Source organism: Erinaceus europaeus, chromosome 20 (genome assembly GCF_950295315.1).
Source record: "Erinaceus europaeus chromosome 20, mEriEur2.1, whole genome shotgun sequence".
In the NCBI taxonomy this organism is placed as follows: Eukaryota; Metazoa; Chordata; class Mammalia; order Eulipotyphla; family Erinaceidae; genus Erinaceus; species Erinaceus europaeus.
In genome coordinates, this window is record NC_080181.1 from 38,117,385 (window position 1) to 38,137,272 (window position 19,888).

The window sequence follows — 19,888 nt, forward strand, 5'->3', positions numbered from 1 at the left end:
GATGTATTTCGGTTTAAAATTAATGATTCTTATTGTCTGACAATCTTCATCTTTCTTTTAACAATATGTATTTTATTGATAGGTAATGATAGAGCTGATATCTTTTACTTAAAATTTGAGTTTTAAGGGAGTCAGGTGGTAGCGCAGCGGGTTAAGTGCACATGGCACTAAGTGCAAGGACCAGAGTAAGGATCCTGGTTCTAGAGCCCAGCTCCCCACCTGCAGGCAGTGAAGCAGGTCTGCAGGTGTCTATCTTTCTCTCCCCCTCTCTGTCTTCCCCGCCTCTCTCCATTTCTCTCTGTCCTATCTAATGATGACATCAAGAACAACAACAATAATAACTACAACAATAAAAAAACAAGAGCAACAAAAGGGAAAATAAATAAATATAAAAAATTTAAAAATTTTTGACTTTTATTAGACTTACCTTTTAAATTTTATTTTTAATCTTTTGCTTTTAAGATTAGTTAAAACTCCTTTTGCCCTTTTCTGACTTAGCATACTCTTTTTTAATTTAAAAGTATTTTTTATTTTTTTATTTATAAAATGGAAAGACCATAGGACAAGAGAGGTACAATTCCACACAGTTCCCACTATCAGAACTTTGTATCCCATCCACTCCCTTGACAGCTTTTCTATTCTTAATCACTTAGGGTGCAGAAGGTGGAAGGTCTGGCTTCTGCAATTGCCTTCCCGCTGAACATGGGCATTGGCAGGTTGATCCATACTCCCAGACTCTCTCTCTCTCTCTCTCTCTCTCTCTCTCTCTCTTTCCCTAGTGGGGCAGGGCTCTGGGCAGGCAGGGGTCCAGGACACATTGGTGGGGTCGTCTGTCCAGGGAAGTCTGGTTGGCATCATGGTAGCATCTGGAACCTGGTGGCTGAAAAAGAGTTAAGGTATAAAGCAAAACAAATTGTTGACTCTTTTAATGATTCACTGTAGAGATGCCAGAATATATAGACAACCCACAATAACTGGCAAATTTTTCGCTACTCAACCCTATTTTCTTTGAACAAAATGCCTCTTTTATATTTTTATATCTTTGAATTTTTATTCAGATTTCAGTTTTCAGGGTTATCCAAATCTGTTTTGGTCATTTCTGCTCTGATTTATGTTGCTTATCTTGTATTCTTGGTCACACTAGATTAGAGTTTTATTTCTTGACCTTAATGATTCTGACTCCAGAGAGTTTACATTTGGGAGACTTTTTTTTTTAAAAAAGGAGACATTAACAAAACCGTAGAATGAGAGGGGTACAATTCTGCATAATTCCCATAACCCGATCTCCACATCCTACCCCCTCCCCTGATAGCCTTCCCATTCTCTATCTCTCTGGGAGTATGGATCCAGGGTCATTGTGGGTTGCAGAGGGTGGAAGGTCTGGCTTCTGTAATTGCTTCCCTGCTGAATATGGGCATTGACTGGTCGATCCATACTCCCAGTCTGTCTCTCTCTTTCCCTAGTAGGGTGGGGCTCTGAGGAAGTGGTGCTCCAGTACACATTGATGGGGTTGTCTGTCCAGGGAAGTCTGGTCAGCATCTCGTTGGCATCTGGAACCTGGTGGCTGAAAAGAGAGTTAACATACAAAGCCAAACAAATTGTTGAACAATCATGGACCCAAAAACTGTAATAGTGCAGATGAAGTATTGGGGGTATTCCCTGCATGTTCTTGTATACTTCTGCTTTCAGGTATATATTTTTCCCCTAGTTTATGGGCACGGGTGAACCTATGCTGTATCTCAGGGGACCTGGACTATATCTAGGTTTGGGGACTTTATTGGGGAGTGGAACGGCTGGAATGGAATTAGAGAATACTATAAAAGGAAAGGTCTCACCCGAGTGATGAAGCTGAAGGGTTGTCATTCCACACCTGAAGTCTCTAGTCACAGTCTGAAGTGCAGCATGCTGGGGTGGCACTCGTTGTGCTGATTAGGTTGCGATCCGTGTATGCAATATTATTTGATTTGAATTGAGAGCAGCATGCAGAAAAGTGGGCCCCACCCTAAGGTTCCAGGACTGGGGGAAATATAGGCTCTATAGTGGAAATGTGAGGTTCCTGTTGTCTTAGGGTTCAAGAACACAATGGATAGTTATTGTTATCATCACATTATTTGGTGATAGGGTTAACTTTGGAAAGTCCCTTTGATAGGATTTGGGGTATACTACCCAGCATCTTGTATATAGCTGTGCTACTAGTTGCTTCTGTTCTATTTGGGAGACTTTTTAAGGAACTACTTGTCTCTGCTTCTGCTGAATGATGGGGGTTGATGTTTGTCTTATTTCCGTGATCTTTGTTTGATAAGGCAATGCTTGTTTCACTTTAGAGCCTTGCTGACACTTAGACCTCAGCACTCTGACTTCAGTAGTTTCTCAGCATATAACTCAAGGATATTCTGTCCCCTCCTGCCATTTGTCTATAACTTACAGTTGGCTGCAGGGAACCTTTTAATGTTAGGTGCTGGGGTTCTTGGAAAACATTACATTAGAGACTTGTAGGTGCCGCATCTGGTGGCGCATGTGTGTTACTCTGGGTGAGGCCTGGGCTTCATTGGATCCCCATCTGCAGGGTGGTGGTGAAGAGGCTGCCATGGTGCTGGAAGGTGGGAGGGAGATCTTATTGATTGGTGAAACAGTACTGTAAGTATCTCTTTTTCTCTCTTTTGCTCTGTCTTCCTCTCCCTTCTTAGTTTCTTTTCTAAATTAATCCAATAATGTGTTGAACTTACATTTTATTAAAGTTATATATGAGTGTAAAAGGTACCTTAAGACCTCTTAGTCTGTCATCTTGGCAGAATTAATACCACTAATTTACCTAATGTCAATAGGGGAAGAATGAAGAATGCTGGACTGTTTGCAGAACCAACATGTTTCTGGAGCAGAGTAGTGTTCATGTTGTTACACAGTCATCTTTTTTACAATAAAATTTTGTGGGGAAGATAAGTGATCCTAATAATCTTCAACTATACATAAATTTAGCTTGCTGAAGGAAAACTATAAGCTTGATAAAGTGAAGTGTTTTACAGTGTTATTTCATTTTTCATTTTAAAAATATGCTAAAAATATTTTTATTTATTTTGACTAGAGAGAGACAAATTGGGCTGGGAGGAAAAGATGAAAAGGAAGTTTGAGTGAGAGAGACAGATGCAATACTGTTTTACCACTCATGAAGCTTCCCTTCTGCAGCTATGGACTTGGGACTTGAGCCTGGGTCCTTCCACATTATAACATGTGTGGTCACTGCCACTGCTCTGCCGCTAAAAAGCATGCTTAATTATATATCTGGATTTTTTTTTTTACCACTTTGAATTTTATTCTGTTAAAAGTCATTGCTTTGGACTAGTTAACAGATGCAATATTCAAATATCTTTAAGATTTTCCTTTATTTTGTTTTAGACTGATACCACAGAATATATTTTTATAATTATATCTCACTAAATATAAATATATTTTGTTGCTAAAAGCACATATTAAGTTGTGTACATAAAATTTTGTGTATGCATACATACACAAATTACTTATATATCTGACTTTTAAAAAAATTTTTAATTATCTTTATTTATTTGATAGCAACAGCCAGATATTGAAAGGAAAGGGAGAGGTAGAGAGGAAGAGAGACAGAGACACATCTGCAGACCTGCTTCACCACTCATAAAGATTTCCCCCTATAGGTGGGGACCAGGGACTTTAACCCGGGTCCTTTAGCAGTGTAACATTTGCACTTAACCAGGTGCACCATCACCCAGCCTCTAGTTGCCTAACTTTTCTTTCAATCAGTAACAAAACAAAACAAAAGGTAATGCTACATTTAATTATTTTTTTCAAATTAAAAATCTGGATTATTAGGAGCTAGATGGTGATGTACCTGATAGAGTATGCACATTGCAGTGTTCAAGGACATGTCTTCAAACTCGTGGTCCCCACCTTCAGGGGGAAAAGCTTCATGAGTGGTGGAACAGTGTTGCATGTGTGTGTGTGTGTGTGTGTGTGTGTATGTGTGTGTGTGTCTCAGGATCCTTGTTTCTCTCTCTCCTTCCCCATTTATCTCTTCTCCCTCAATTTCTCTGTCTCTATCCAAAATAAAATTTTTATTTTATTTTATTTTATTTATAAAAAGGTAACACTGACAAAACCATAGGATCAGAAGGGTACAACTCCATACAATTCCCACAACCAGAACTCTGTATCCCATCCCCTCCCTTGATAGCTTTCCTATTCTTTAACCCTCTGAGAGTATGGACCCAAGGTCATTGTGGGATGCAGAAGGTGGAAGGTCTGGCTTCTATAATTTCTTCCCTGCTGAACATGGGCATTGACAGGTTGATCCATACTCCCAGCCTGCCTCTCCCTTTCCCTAGTGGGGTGAAGTTCTGGGAAATTGGAGCTCCAGGACACATTGGTGGAGTTATCTGTCCAGGGAAGTCTGGTTGGCATCATGCTAGCATCAGGAACCAGGTGGCTGAAAAGAGAGTTAATAAGCCAAACAAGTTGTTGACTAATCATGAACCTAAAGGCTGGAATAGTTCAGATGAAAAGTTGGGGGTTAGGGGATCTCCATTTTGTAGATAGCTAGTAGGCATATTTTAGTTAAATTCCAAAGAACCTGTGGCTATACTAGTATTTTTTTTTTCCCCCTGAGCCTGAAATCTGATATGCAGGTGGATTCAAGTTATTGTCTGGAGAGATGATTTCATGGCTGGAAAAAGGACCAGAAAGCTAGATCAGGGAAGAGAGTAGATCCCAAGTATGGGAAAGGTGTATACATATTGTTCACTGTAAACCCCTTCGATTTGATCTGATTTGGGACCCATATTCAGCTTAGGAGCCTATGTGACCTCTGCATCCCTTTAGATCTGAGCTCACATTCTGTGGTCGTCAGTAGGAACGTTCCAAGCTGCCCCAATATCAGAACCCATCTTCCTTCAGTGTAGCATAGAGTATGTTGTCCAGCCTCCCTTCAGAGGATGGGACATTCTCTACCGTTGTTGATCCAAGTTGAGGGCAAGGTCCTATGGGGGTCCACACAAGTGTCTGTCAAAATAAAGTATTTTTAAACATCCGGGTTATTTTAGTAAAATTTGGACAACTATTAGTCATAGTTTCCTAACGGGATGATTTTACGGTGACAGTGGCAGTTTCTGGAGACATTTTTGGTTATTGTAATATGTTTGATGGAGGGGAGGTCACATCTGGTGGGTAGAAGTCAGCTTGCTGATAAACAGCCTACAGGTCAGGTCTCAGTCAAAGAATGATTCTGTTCCTAACTCCAACAGTACACAGAATAGATACTGCTTTATGATTTCACTGATATACTAGCAAATTTAATAGAAAACTGTGGTGGGGCCAGGTGGTGGTGCTCCTGGTTGAACATACATGTTACAATGTGCAAGGATTAGGTTCGAGCCCCTAGTATCCACCAGCAGGGGGAAAGCTTTGCAATTGGTGACGCAGAACTGCAGGTGTCTCTTCCACTTCCTCTCCCTCTCTATCTTCTCCCTTCCCTCTCAATTTCTGGATGTCTCTATCAAATAAATAAAGATAAAAAAAGTAATCTTTTTTTTAAATTTTTTATTTAAGAAAGGATTAGTGAACAAAAGCATAAGGTAGGAGGGGTACAACTCCACACAATTCCCACCACCCAATCCCCATAACCCACCCCCTCCCATGGTAGCTTTCCCATTCTCTATCCCTCTGGGAGCATGGACCCAGGGTCGTTGAGGGTTGCAGAAGGTAGAAGGTCTGGATTTTGTAATTGCTTCCCCGCTGAACATGGGCGTTGACTGGTCGGTCCATACCCCCAGTCTGCCTCTCTCTTTCCCTAGTAGGGTGTGACTCTGGGGAAGCTGAGCTCCAGGACATATTGGTGGGGTCTTCAATCCAGGGAAGCCTAGCCAGCATCCTGGTGGCATCTGGAACCTGGTGATTGAAAAGAGAGTTAACATATGAAGCCAAACAATTTGTTGAGCAATCATGGATCCCAAGCTTGGAATAGTGGAGAGGAAGTGTTAGGGAGGTACTCACTGCAAACTCTAGTGTAGTCCTGCTTACAGGTATATATTTTGCAGTAGTTTATGGATACGTGTGCACATAAGCTCTCTCTCACAGAAACTGGTGTATATCTAGGTTATGGGACTTTGTTAGAAAGTGAACTACCTGAGATGAAATTAGAGTGTACTATTAAAGGAAAGGTCTCACCCGAGTAATGAAGCTGAAGGGTTGTCATTCCACACGTGAAGTCTCTGGATACATTCTGTGGTGAAGCATGTTGAGGTAGCAATCGTTGCTTTGGTTAGATTGTGATCGGCAGATGCAATGTTATTTGGTTTGGATTGGGAGATGCATACGGGAAAGTGGGCCCTATCCAAGGGTTCCAGGACTGGGGGAAGTAGGGGCTCTATAGTGAATATGTGAGGTTCCTGCTGTCTTAGGGTTCAAAAAGACAATCGATAGTTAATATTATCATCACATTATTTGTTAATTGGGTTACCTTTGAAAAGTCCCTTTGTTATGGTTTGCTGGAAAGTACCCAGTATCTTGTATATAGCTGTGCTATTGGAAGCTTCTAATCTACTTGGTCTAGGCTTTTGAGAGAGTCCGCATATCAAATACATAGCCTATATATTAAAAAGATTCAGTTTGTCTTTTGAGAAACTTTGAGACATACAATTGATTTCCCCCTCTCATATTAATTAACTACTGATTTATATGTCTACATTTTGCTAGGAGTGTACATAAACACCATTCCCACCACAAAAAGACTGTGACCCATCCCTCCCGCCCACTCCCACCCCCCACTGGCCCAGGAAGCTACATGCCTACCCCTCACCACTGGGTTTTTACTTTGGTGCCCTACTTACAATTTGATCAGGTCCTGCTTTTAGTTTCCCTTTCAGATCTTCTTAGTCAGCTTCTGTTGATGAGTGGGATCATCCCATAGTCATCTTTATCTTTCTGACTTAGTTCACTTAACATAATTCCTTCTAGCTCTGTCCAAGATGGGTCAGAGAAGGTGGGTTCATTGTTCTTGATAGCTGCATAGTATTCCATTGTGTATATATACCACAGCTTTCTCAGCCACTCATCTGGTGTTGGGCACCTGGGTTGCTTCCAGGTTTTAGCTATTATGAATTGTGCTGCTATGAACATAGGAGTACACACCTCTTTTTGGTTGGGTGTTATGGAGTCCTTGGGGTATAACCCCAGGAGAGGAATTATTGGGTCATATGGAAGGTCCATGTCTAGCCTTCTGAGAGTTTTCCAGACTGCTCTCCACAGAGGCTGTACCAATTTACATTCCCACCAGCAACGTAAAAGGGTTCCTCTGTCCCCACATCCTCTCCAGCATTTGTTGCTGCTGTCCTTTTTGATGTATGCCATTCTTACAGGAGTGAGGTGGTATCTTAGTGTTGTCTTGATTTGCATTTCTCTGATAACCAGTGACCTAGAGCAGTTTTTCATATGTTTGTTAGCCTTTTGGATCTCCTCTGTGGTGAATGTTTTGTTCATTTCCTCTGCCGATTTTTGGATGGGGTCATTTGCTTTTTTGCGGCTAAGTTTGCTGAGCTCTTTATATATTTTGGTGATTAGTTTCTTGTCTGATGTCTGGCATGTGAAGATCTTCTCCCATTCTGTGAGGGGTCTCTCTGTTTGTTTAATAGTTTCTTTGGATGTGCAGAAGCTTTTCAATTTGATGTAGTCCCATTGGTTTGTTTCTTCTATGGTCTTCCTTGCAATTGGGTTTGATTCATCAAAGATGCCCTTGAGGTGTATGTGGGAAAGTGTTTTACCAATGTTTTCCTCTAAGTATTTGATTGTTTCTGGTCTGACATCTAGGTCTTTGATCCATTTGGAGTTGATTTTTATTTCTGGTGAGATAAAATGGTTCAATTTCATTCTTCTGCATGTTTCAACCCAGTTTTCCCAGCACCATTTATTGAAGAGAGCCTCCTTTTTCCATTTAATCCTTTGGGCCCCCTTATCAAAGATTAGATGCCCATAGGTGTTGGGATTTACTTCTGGGCTTTCAGTTCTGTTCCACTGGTCTGTATGCCTATTTTTGTTCCAGTACCATGCTGTTTTGACGATGATGGCTTTATAATATAGTTTAAGGTCTGGGAGTGTGATGCCTCCATTTCTGTTTCTTTTCCTTAAGATGGTTTTGGCAATTCTAGGTGTTTTCAGGTTCCAGATAAATGATTGTAGTGTTTGTTCTATTCTCTTAAAGAAGCCTGGTGGAACTTTGATGGGTATTGCATTAAATTTGTATATGGCTCTGGGGAGAATATTCATTTTGATGATATTTATTCTTCCAATCCATGAGCATGGGATATCTTTCCATTTCTTGGTATCAGTTTCTATCTCCTTGAGTAGCGACTCATAGTTTTCAGTATACAAGTCTTTCACTTCTTTGGTCAACTTTATTCCTAGGTATTTGATTGATTTTGCTGAAACAGTAAATGGGAGTGATTTCTGGATGTCTTCTTCTTCAGATTTAGTGTTTGCATAAAGAAATGCCACTGATTTTTGTACATTGATTTTGTAGCCTGATACCTTGCTATATTGCCTAACAACTTCCAGTAATTTTCTACTGGATTCTTTAGGTCTTTCTATGTATACTATCATATCATCTGCAAATAGTGAGAGCTTGACTTCTTCCCTTCCAATCTGTATTCCTTTGATTTCTTTCTCTTGCCTGATGGCTATGGCAAGAACTTCCAATACTATGTTGAAGAGTAACGGTGACAGTGGGCAGCCCTGTCTAGTCCCCGATCTGAGGGGGAATGCTTTCAGCTTCTGTCCATTGAGTATGATGTTGGCTGTAGGTTTGCTATATATAGACTCCACTATCTTGAGGAATTTCCCATCTATTCCCATTTTTTGTAGAGTTTTGAGCATGAATGGGTGTTGGATTTTGTCAAAGGCTTTTTCTGCATCTATTGAGATAATCATGTGGTTTTTGGCTTTGCTTTTATTGATGTGATGAATGACATTGATTGATTTACGGATGTTGAACCAGCCTTGCATTCCTGGGATGAATCCCACTTGGTCATGATGAACAATCTTTTTGATGTATTGCTGTATCCAGTTGGCCAAGATCTTGTTTAATATTTTGGCATCTATGTTCATCAGAGATATTGGTCTGTAGTTTTCCTTTTTTGTTCTGTCCCTATCAGCTTTTGGTATCAGGGTGATGTTGGCTTCATAAAAGGTGGAAGGGAGTATTCCTGTTTCTTCAATCTTATGGAATAGCTTAAGAAGTATGGGTATTAACTGTTTCCTGAAAGTTTTGTAGAATTCATTTGTGAAGCCATCTGGTCCAGGACTTTTGTTGCTGGGGAGATTCTTAATAACGGTTTCAATTTCTTTGTCTGTGATTGGTGCATTTAGATTTTGTAGTTCTTCTTGGTTCAGTTTTGGAAGTGCATAGGTTTCTAGGAATTGTTCCATTTCTTCCAGATTCTCTAGCTTGGTGACATATAGTTCTTTATAGAAGTTTCACAGAATTCTCTGGATTTCTGTGGTGTCAGTTGTGATATCTCCTGCATCATTTACAATTCTATTAATTTGAGTCTTCTCTCTTTTTTGTTTGTGAGTCTGGCTAGGGGTTTGTCAATTTTGTTTAATCTTTCAAAGAACCAACATTTGGCTTCATTGATCTTTTGTATGGTTCTTTTATTTTCGATGTTGTTTATTTCTGCTCTAACTTTAGTGATTTCTGTCCTTCTGGTTGCTTTAGGGTTCCTTTGTTCCTCTTCCTCTAAGTCCTTGAGGTGTGTAGTAAGGTCGTTCATTTGGGCTTCTTCTTGGTGTTTAATATGTGATTGTATGGCTATAAGTTTCCCTCTCAGTACTGCTTTCGCTGTGTCCCAAATATTTTGATAGGTTGTGTCTTCATTTTCATTAGTTTCCAGGAACATTTGAATTTCCTGTTTGAGTGAGTCTCTGACCCAGTGGTTCTTAAGGAGCATGTTGTTTAGTTTCCAAATTCTATGTCTTTTAATAATTTTCCGTTTGTTGTTAAAAGTTAGTTTTACTCCACTGTGGTCTGAGAAGATACTTGGGATGATTTCAATGCTCTTGAATTTATTGATGCTGTCTTTGTGGCCTAACATGTGGTCTATCCTTGAGTATGTGTTGTGTGGAGTTGAAAAGAAGGTGTATTACAGTTTTTTGGGGTGGAGGAGTCTTAAAATGTCCAAGAGGTCTAGTCTGTCAATCTCTTCATTCAATTCTCTTGTATCTTTATTGGTTCTCTGCTTTGTTGATCTGTCTAAGTGTGAGAGTGGGGTATTGAAGTCTCCCACTATTATTGTATTACTATTGATGTATTTTTGAAATTCTTTCAATAGGTGTTTAATGTATTTAGATGGTCCCTCGTTGGGTGCATAGATGTTAATAATTGTTAAGTCTTCTTGGCTGATTGATCCTCTAATCATTATGTAATGTCCTTGCCTATCTTTTATTACTTTATTTAATTTAAAATCTATCGTGTCTGAGATGAGAATGGCTGTTCCTGCCCTTTTTTGTGGACCGTTAGCCTGTATGATAGTTTTCCATCCTTTCACTTTAAGTCTGCGTTTATCTTGTTGTGACAGATGGGATTCTTGCAAGCAGCATATGGTTGGGTTATGTTTTCTGATCCATCTCCCCACCCTGTGCCTTTTGATGGGTGAGTTTAAGCCATTGACATTTGTTGATATTATGGATTTAATGTATTGTAGTGCCATTGTTCTAAAAAAATTTGTTTACTCTGATATATTACAAGTATTATAGTGATGTTCTTGTTTATAAGAGGTCTTTTAGTACCTCTTTCAGGGCCGGCTTGGTGATAGTTGCCTCCTTTAACTGTTGTTTGTCTAAGAAGGTTTTGATCCCTCCATCTAGCTTGAATGAAAGTCTAGCAGGATATATTATCCTTGGTTGAAACCCTTTTTCATTCAGGGCTCGATAGATATCTTGCCACCCCCTTCTGGCTTTTAGAGTTTGAGTTGAGAAATCTGCGGAAAGTCTTATGGGTTTTCCCCTGTATGTGACTTTTTGTTTCTCTCTTGCAGCCTTTAGGATCCTTTCTTTATCCTTACTTCTTCTCATTGTGACTATGATGTGTCTTGGTGTTTTCAGGTCTGGGTTGATTCTGTTTGGTACTCTCTGGGCCTCTTGCACCTTGATATCCTTTCTGTTATTCAGGTCTGGGAAATTTTCTTGTATTATTTCCTCTAGAATGTTTGCTTCCCCTTCCTCTCTTTCTTCCTCTGGCAGGCCAATTATACGAATGTTACTTCTTTTGAGATCATCCCATATGTCTCTGTTGTTGTTTTCAGTGTCTCTCAATCTCTTTTTAAGCTCTTTCACCTCTTTCTTAGTTTTCTCTAACTCATCCTCTGTCTGACTAATTCTGTTTTCTGCTTCTGTTAGTCTGCTTTCCCTTGCCTCAGCTTCTTTCTTCATTACAGCTATTTCAGCTTTCAGTTCTCTAATTGTCTCAAGATAATCAGTATTTTCCTTGGGGGTCTCAACTGTTGTTTCCCTAATACTGCCATTCCTTTCCTCCAATGTTGTTTTCATTTTTGTGATTAATAAGTTTATTATTGCTTGCATACTTTTCTTATCTATGGTTACTTCTGACTGATTTGTGGTTTCTTCTGGGCTCTTGTCTTCATTCATTGGGGTAGCAGTTTTATTTGTTTTTAATCTACCCATTTTTTATTTATTTATGTGTTTCTCTCTTTTTTTTTTTTAATGCTCTGTTGTTCCTCAGTTGTTGTGTTTTGAGCACAAGTAACACTGTACTAAATACCTTTATGACAATTGCACTCACCAACCTCCGGAATTACAGTAGCAACTGAAGTAAGTATTGAAGTAGTTTAATCGTTACCAGTTAGCCAAACAATTTCTCCAGTCCGTGAAAAAATAGTAACCAAATCCCAGTGAAGAAAGAGAAAAGAAAGAGAGGATAGCAAGAATAGACAGTTATGCAAATCTACTATCCAGTGTATATTCTAGGGGTAACAAGAGTGTAAAGGGAACTAGAGCAGAGATACACACATAGAGAGTCCACTCTGGGTCAGATTTCTTCCCCAAAGTAATTCACAAATTCAGAAAGGCAAAGAAGAAAGAAGTGTATGACAAGATAAAAAAAAAAAAAAAGAGAGAGATAAGAGAGAGAAAAGGGAGAAGATAAGAAGAAGGGTTGTAATTAAAGAGCAGTGCGAGGAACTTCCCAAATGTGTATCAGTGAGTTTAAAAAAAAAAAAAAAAAAAAAAAAAACCCTGTTTGGTGGTATGGGGTATCCTGCTAGTAGCTGGTCCCAGGCACTGCTTATGGGGGGGGGGTGGCGGGAAGGATGTATGCTTGAAAATTAAAAGGAAGAAAAAATAATTTTTTTCCCCCTATTCTAATTCTTAACCCAAATTAAGTTATAGACAGCTCCTTGGTGTCACTGCTATGGCCCCTTATTGGCTGGCCTGCTAAAGGCAGAAAATCCTATTGTTTACACGAGATGTGTCCGGAGCTCAAAGGCTAGCCGCTTCTCAGTCCGCCATCTTCTGGGAAACCCCCCCCTCCAGACTTTTTAAAAGGATTTCTCAAAAATGAAAACTAGCTCCAAGTCCTTTGATCCAATGAGAGCTATACTCAAGAAGTCTTTGGATCCGCCCTCAGGGTCACGGTGGACCCTGGAGACTCGCAAGAGGAAGCCCCCGAGCTAAAGTGCTCTCTCCGGGTCCTCTGCCAGCCGCGCTCTGCAACCGGCGGAGGAGCCGCCTTCCTGGGCGGGCGGAGGACAATGCCCAGCGCACTCGCCTTGCCCGGCGCCCTGGGAATTCTGGAGCCCCGCTAGTCCGTGTCACCTTTACTCTAATTCTTAACCCAAATTAAATTGTACTCACTTTTTGGTGTCACCCCTTATTAACTGGCCTGATAAAGGCAGAAAATCCTACCGTTGCTGACGATGAGGTCAGAGCGCTCGCAGTCCGCCATCTTCCTCTCCCCCAAAAGTAATCTTTTTTTAAAAAGAAAATTTTGATAAAAGGGTCACTATTTTGGCTCCACAACAAATCACTCTACATGTGGGTAGGGACATTCTACTCATAGTTAAAAATGGCTAACTTTAAAATATAACTAAAGTATGCCTATTAGCTCTCTACAAAATGGAGTACCCCTCATCTCTTCATCTGCACTATTCCAGCCTTTAGGTTCATGATTGTTCAACAATTTGTTTGGCTTTGTATGTTAACTCTCTTTTCAGCCACCAGGTTCCAGATGCCAGCATGATGCCGACCAGACTTACCTGGATAGACAACCCTACCAATGCTCCTTGGAGCTCCGCTTCCCCAGAGCCCTTCCCCACTAGGGAAAGAGAGAGGCAAACTGGGAGTATGTATGGATCGACCTGTCAATGCCCATGTTCAGTGGGGAAGCAATTACAGAAGCCAGACCTTTCACCTTCTGCATCCTAGAATGACCTTGGGTCCATACTTCCAGAGGGTTAAAGAATAGGAAAGCTCTCTGGATAGGGGATGGGATATGGAGTTCTGGTTGTGGGAATTGTGTGGAGTTGTACCCTTCTTATCCTATGGTTTTGTCAATATTTCCTTTTTATAAATTAAAAAAGTGGCTAACTTTATGTTTTCAACACTTATTGGGGGTACTGTGATAAAGTTGTGTGGGAGAGGTGCTGGGCAGTTATCTGTCATCTTTCACGTCTATCCCTCCCAGGGACTTCTTACAGACATCCCTCCTACCCCTGGGCAGCATGTACCCTCTTAGAAAAAGAGGCATTCCAACAGGCTCCCTGCTCTCATTTCTTTCATTTGATCTTTCCTGTCTCTCCCAGCACAAGGTGTTCACTGAGAGAACAGTTACATGCTTCTGTTAACCTGACCTTTCCTACTTTTTTTTTTTTTGGCAGTTATGAAAAAATAGGCACTTTTAAAAAAGTTCTCCTGAGGCTGTGATGTTTAACTTTAGAAAAAAATTGAAATGCATCTTACTTGAAAGACCTTCTCAGTGGAGTAGCATTTCATTATGTTCAGTTGAACACAATGGAATACACAGACCTTGAAAGAGAGGACCTTCCACTTGAGTTCAGATTTAGCATGGACATTAACAGAAATCAATGAAAAATTCTTGCCTCTGCTCTTGTGTTTTCTTCTCTTCAGTGGACATCTCTGAAAATGAATTATTTATAGACTGTGTATAGGAATCTGAGAAATGAGAACCTAGACCTACCTTATGTTCACTTATTTTCATTTGAAAGACCTTGGTTTTGCAAATTTGCATATATTCCCAGTTTTTAAGCTGATTCTCATTCCTATATCCATTTCTTCTAGGCACTGGCTCATCTCCATTTAATAGAGTATGTTGGAGAACAGACTGCTTTGCTAATAAAGGTACATTAAATGCGACAATATAATGCACTCCAGACACTCTTCCTTTGATTTTGTAAAAAGAAAAAAAAGATCTGGCAAGAATAGGTCACATTAATTATGTAAAAAAAGTACAGCAGGGGACCTATTTTCTCCTGTGTAGCCTAGAGATGAAGGGAGAATTTTCCCAAAGAATATGTAATGATAGTTGCCTGCAATTTTGCTATTAGCTTTTGTTAGAAGGAGAGCAGCAGAGGCAGTGATTGCTGCAGAGGTCCTAACTGGGATTCTTTCTGAGAGGGTAAGGTCAGTGTGATCATTGCCCTGACATCTGACAGGGACCAGGACAGAGGTTCCTCTGCCTCCCTCCCTATGGTCTGGTCAGCTTGGGTGTGGCTGGGCATGATAGAAGAAGAGACTCCAGAAGGGTTGGGGAATCTTTGACTGGTCCTATTTGTACACCTGGATCTGCCTCAGTTACTTCCTATATAAGAGACACAAACCACCACCTGTCACATGTCCTAGCACAACCCTCCATTAATGTGGTTTGATAGTACAGCTCTGACAGATGGTGTTGCCTTCTTTTGCTCTTTCCAGATGGTGCCTGAGGATCAGCGCCTTGCTGCTGCCATCATCCTGGTGGTCTGGGTCTCAGCCATTGCATCCTCTCTGATAGACAACATCCCATTCACTGCCACTATGGTGAGTCACCTGTCTGCTCCATACAACAAAGGCTTTCTGCCTGTTCACAGTCGGGCCCCATTTGTCCTGCCAGAGTGAATCCTGTCCTTCTGTTTTACCGGCAGGGTAGGAGCATATATGTGGCAAAGCCGGAACTCAGCAGGGCCTTCGGCTTTGGTGCTTAGTCTTGGGCTAGCTGGTAGTTTCAGGGCCATTACTGCTCCTTATAGAAAAGATAATCTTTTCTCATCCTTCCCCCTCCTCCTTTTTCCTCTTTGTCATCATTAATTGAAAGACACTAAGAGACATCCATCTTTTCTTCCCTGGGAATGCAGAAGCCATTCTAAGTGGCTTCCAGTGCTTGGCCTGGGCAGATTTTGAATTCTCTATATAGTCTTGATCTCAGAGAGATTGAGGGTACACAGAAGAGCTCTCCTACAGGGATTCTGAGTCTCATTCTTGTGGTATATTGGGCACAGCTGATTGCTTGGTGGAGATCAAGGCAGGAACCCTTTTACATGGGAACCTACCTCCAGTCTTAAGCCCCTGAGCCCTTCAGGGCCAAGCCTTATGAACACTAAATGGACTTTTCTAGTGTTCTGGTGACTTTGCTGACCTGCCACCACCCTCTGAAGTTAACTACCATGGTCTGACCTTATTGACTATGGGTATCTAGTTATTCTTCTGTGCTGTGTGTTTGAATAATTCTGCAGCTGTTGATATTAATTCTTCATGAAGCCCCCAAATTAGAGAAATCATACAGATGTATGAATGTCCTGGTTGTAGAGTGGGCACTGTTCTTGCTAGGGCTGGAATTCTGTGATCCTTCTGAGCCCCAAGGGCAGCTATACTCTCATAACTGTGTACTAAAGAGGAGAAATAGATTCAATAGAATGGGGTGGGGAATGTTTATGAAGTCACTGGGTCTGGCCCTGCCAAGGTAGCTTTAGCATTTTTCATAGCAACATTAAGTGCTAATTAAAATTTTTTATTAGTGATTTAATAATGATTAGCAAGATTGTAAGGTTAAGTGGTACAAATACATACAGTTCCTACCACCAGTTTCATGTCCCATTTCTTCCACTGGAAGCTTCCTTATTCTTTTTGTTTTTTATTAGTGATTCACAAAATTACATGTCAGCAGGGGTATAATTACACACTGTTCCCACCACCAGAATTCTGAAACCCCAATCTTCCTACTACAAGCCACCACAGCTCTTCTAAGGTTGCAGACATGGGTCAACCATCATGTCTACAACTATATTTGTACGTAATTGCCCCTTTTTTCTTCCTAGTCCAGTCCTCTCTTCCCCTCCAAACCACTCATGACACCATTGCTACATACAAATATCCCTCTCTTTTTCCTCCTTTTTCTCTGGGTGCTGATGGAGCTGGAGTTTAGAGCCCTCTTATCTTCTTCCTCCTATCACTTCTCCCCCACTGGGAGTTTGGATCAAGTTTGTTTTGGGGGTCAAGAAGGTAGGATTTCTGGCTTCTGTAATTGCTTCTTCACTGGACATGGGCATTAGCAAGTCGACCCATACCTCTAGCCTGTTTCTATCTTTCCTTAGTGGGGTAGGGCTCTAGAGAGGCAAGGTTCTAAGACAGACTGGTGAGCTCATCTGCCCAGGAAAGTCAGGATGGAATCATGGTAGCATATGCAACTTGGTGTTCATAAAGTGAGACAAAGTGGTTAATGAACAAGAGTCAAAAAGTAGGAATAGAGCAGATGAAATTAGTGATCTTAGGGTGGAACAAAGCTAGGATATCCATTTTAGGCATGTTTCTTTCCTTCTTTCTTTCTTTCTTCTTCTTCTTCTTCTTCTTCTTCTTCTTCTTCTTCTTCTTCTTCTTCTTCTTCTTCTTCTTCTTCTTCTCTTCTCCATTGCTTATTTGTACAGTTTTTTTTCTTTTTATGTTATTTTATTTATAAAAAGGAAACACTGACAGAACCATAGGATAAGAGGGGTACAATTTCACACAATTCCCACCACCAGAACTCCGTATCTGCAGTGAGTCAGTATAAAGTTCATAATGAAATAGTGTCTACTTAGACTTAGATACCCTCCTCACTTACTTTCTATTAGATTTCCCTCACTTACTCAGACTATTGTGTACTTTTGCTTTCAGGTGTATATTTGCCTTGTTTATGGACACATGTGAACTATGCTCTGTCTCACGGGACCTGGTCTATATCTAGGTTTTGGGACTTTGTTAGGAAGTGAACCATCTGGAATGGAATTAGAGAATCCTATGAAAGGAAAAGTCTTATCTGAGTAATGAGGCTGAAGGGTTGACATTCCACGCTTGATATCTCTGGACACAGTCTGAAGTGAAGCATACTGAGGTGGTACTCACTGCACTGATTAGGTTGGGATGGGTGGATTCAATATCAATTGGTATGTATAGAGAGAAGCATGCAGGAAAGTAAGCCCCACCCTAGAGGTTCCAGGACTCGGGGGAAATATAGGCTCTAGAGAGGAAGCGGGAAGTTCCTGCTATCTTAGGGTTTAAGAAGGCAATAGATAGTTATTGCTAATCAAATTATTTGGCAATTGGGTTCACTTTGAAATATCCTTTTGTTAGGATTTGCTGTATCATACACAACACCACCATAATTTATGTCCTTTGACATTATTTGTATATATCTGTGCCACTCGTTGCTTCTATTCTCCCTGGTCTGAGATTGTTTTTTAAAGATTTTATTTATCTCTTAATGAGAAAGATAGGAGTAGAGAGAAGAAGAGTCAGACATCACTCTGGTACATGTGCTGCTGGGGATTGAACTCAGGACCTCATGCTTGAGAGTCTAGTTCCTTATTAGTCACTGTACCACCTCCTGGACCACCTGGTCTAAGTTTTTAAGAGAATCAACATATCAAAGACTCATCCTATGGCCTGTGCATTAAAAAGTTTGAGACATTCAATCAATTTTCCTCTCTCATATTAATTAAATAGTGGCTTATATGACTACAGATTAATGGGAGTATATATAAACACCATTCCCACCACCAAAAGTATGTGCCCCATCCCATCTTCTTTTCTTTCCCACTACCCCCCTCCCCCATGAAGCCAAACATCCACCCTCACCCTCAGCCCAGGACTTTTACTTTGGTGCCCTACTCCAAATTCAGTTTGAGTTTCCCTTTCGGTTCTTCTTTCTCAACTTCTGTTTATGAGTGGGATCATCCCATACTCGTCTTTGTCTTTCTGACTTAGCTCACTTAACATAATTCCTTCTAGCACCATCCAAGTTGGGTCAGAGAAAGTGGGTTAATTCTTCTTAATAGCTGCATAGTATTCCATTGTGTATATATACCATAGCCTTCTCAGACACTCATCTGTTGTTGGGCACTTGGGTTGCTTCCAGGTTTTAGCTATTAGGAATTGTGCTGCTTTGAACATAGGTGTACACATATCTTTTTAGTTGGGTGTTATGGATTCCTTGGAGTATATCCCTAGGAGAGGAATTACTGGGTCATATGGAAGGTCCATGTCTAGCCTTGTGAGAGTTCTCCAGACTGCTCTCCACAGAAGTTGGAACAATTTACATTCTCACTAGCAGTGCAGAATGTGTCCCCATAGCCTCTCCAGCATTTGTTTCTGCTGTCATTTTTGATGTATACTATTCTCACAGGGGTGTAGTGTTATCTTAATGTTGTCTTTATGTGCATTTCTCTGACAATCAACGACGTGGAGCAATTTTTCATATGTTTGTTAGCCTTTTGGATCTCTTCTGTAATGAATGTTCTGTTCATATCCTCTGACCATTTTTGAATGGGGTCATTTGTTTTTTTGGTGCTAAGTTTGCTGAGCTCTTTGTATATTTTGGTTATTAGTCTCTTGTCTGATGTATGGCATGTGAAGATCTCCTATTCTGTAAGTGGTCTCTTTGCCTGGGTGATGGTTTCTGTGGCTTTGCAGAAGCTTTTCAGTTTGATGTAGTCCCATTTATTTGTTTCTGCTTTAGTCTTCTTTACAATTGGGTTTGTATCATCAAAGATGTCCTTGAGTTTTAGGTGAGAATGTGTTCCACCAATATTTTCCTCTAAGTATTTGATAGTTTCTGGTCTAACATCCAGGTCCTTGATCCATATGGGGTTGATTTTTGTTTCTGGTGAGATAAAATGGTTCAGTTTCATTCTTCTGCATGTTTCAACCCAGTTTTTCCCAGCACTGTTTGTTGAGAGATTCCTTTCTACATTTAATACTTTGGGCCCCCTTATCAAATATTAAATGTCCATAGGTTTGAGGGTTTTGGCATGTTTCTAGGGGGCCACAACCATGGTAATTTTGATTGAGTTTGATAGTTAACATGAAGTTGGATAAAAATACTGTCTGAGATAATGGTGTCAGAGTAGAGAAAAAGGCTAGAAAGTTGGATTAGGACAGTGAGTAGCTCCCATTCTTGATAAAATTCTGTGAATAAAGTTAATTATCTCCATTCACTCGATGCAGGGCATATATATATATATATATATATTTAAGAAAGGAGACATTAACAAGACCATAGAGGGGTACAATTCTGCACAATTCCCATAAGCTGATCTCCACATCCCACCCCCTCCCCTGATAGTCTTCCCATTCTCTATCTCTCTGGGAGTATGGATCCAGGGTCGTTGTGGGTTGCAGAGGGTGGAAGGTCTGGCTTCTGTAATTGCTTCCCCGCTGAACATGGGCATTGACTGTTTGATCCAGACTCCCAGTCTGTCTCTCTCTTTCCCTAGTAGGGTGGGGCTCTGAGGAAGTGGTGCTCCAGTACACATTGATGGGGTCATCTGTCCAGGGAAGTCTGGTCAGCATCTCGTTGGCATCTGGAACCTGGTGGCTGAAAAGAGAGTTA

General features: G+C 40.7%; 1 protein-coding gene across 5 annotated transcripts in view; it reads left to right on the plus strand.

Moving 5' to 3' along the window:
* Window positions 1–19,888, plus strand: part of OCA2 (OCA2 melanosomal transmembrane protein) — a 452,195-nt gene that overhangs the window by 273,958 nt on the left and 158,349 nt on the right. For all 5 annotated transcript variants that reach the window (XM_060179243.1, XM_007533891.2, XM_060179245.1 and 2 more), the window contains 2 exons: window positions 14,329–14,388; window positions 14,962–15,066. In XM_060179243.1, the coding sequence (XP_060035226.1) occupies window positions 14,329–14,388; window positions 14,962–15,066 (165 nt within the window). The remainder of the gene's footprint in view (window positions 1–14,328; window positions 14,389–14,961; window positions 15,067–19,888) is intronic.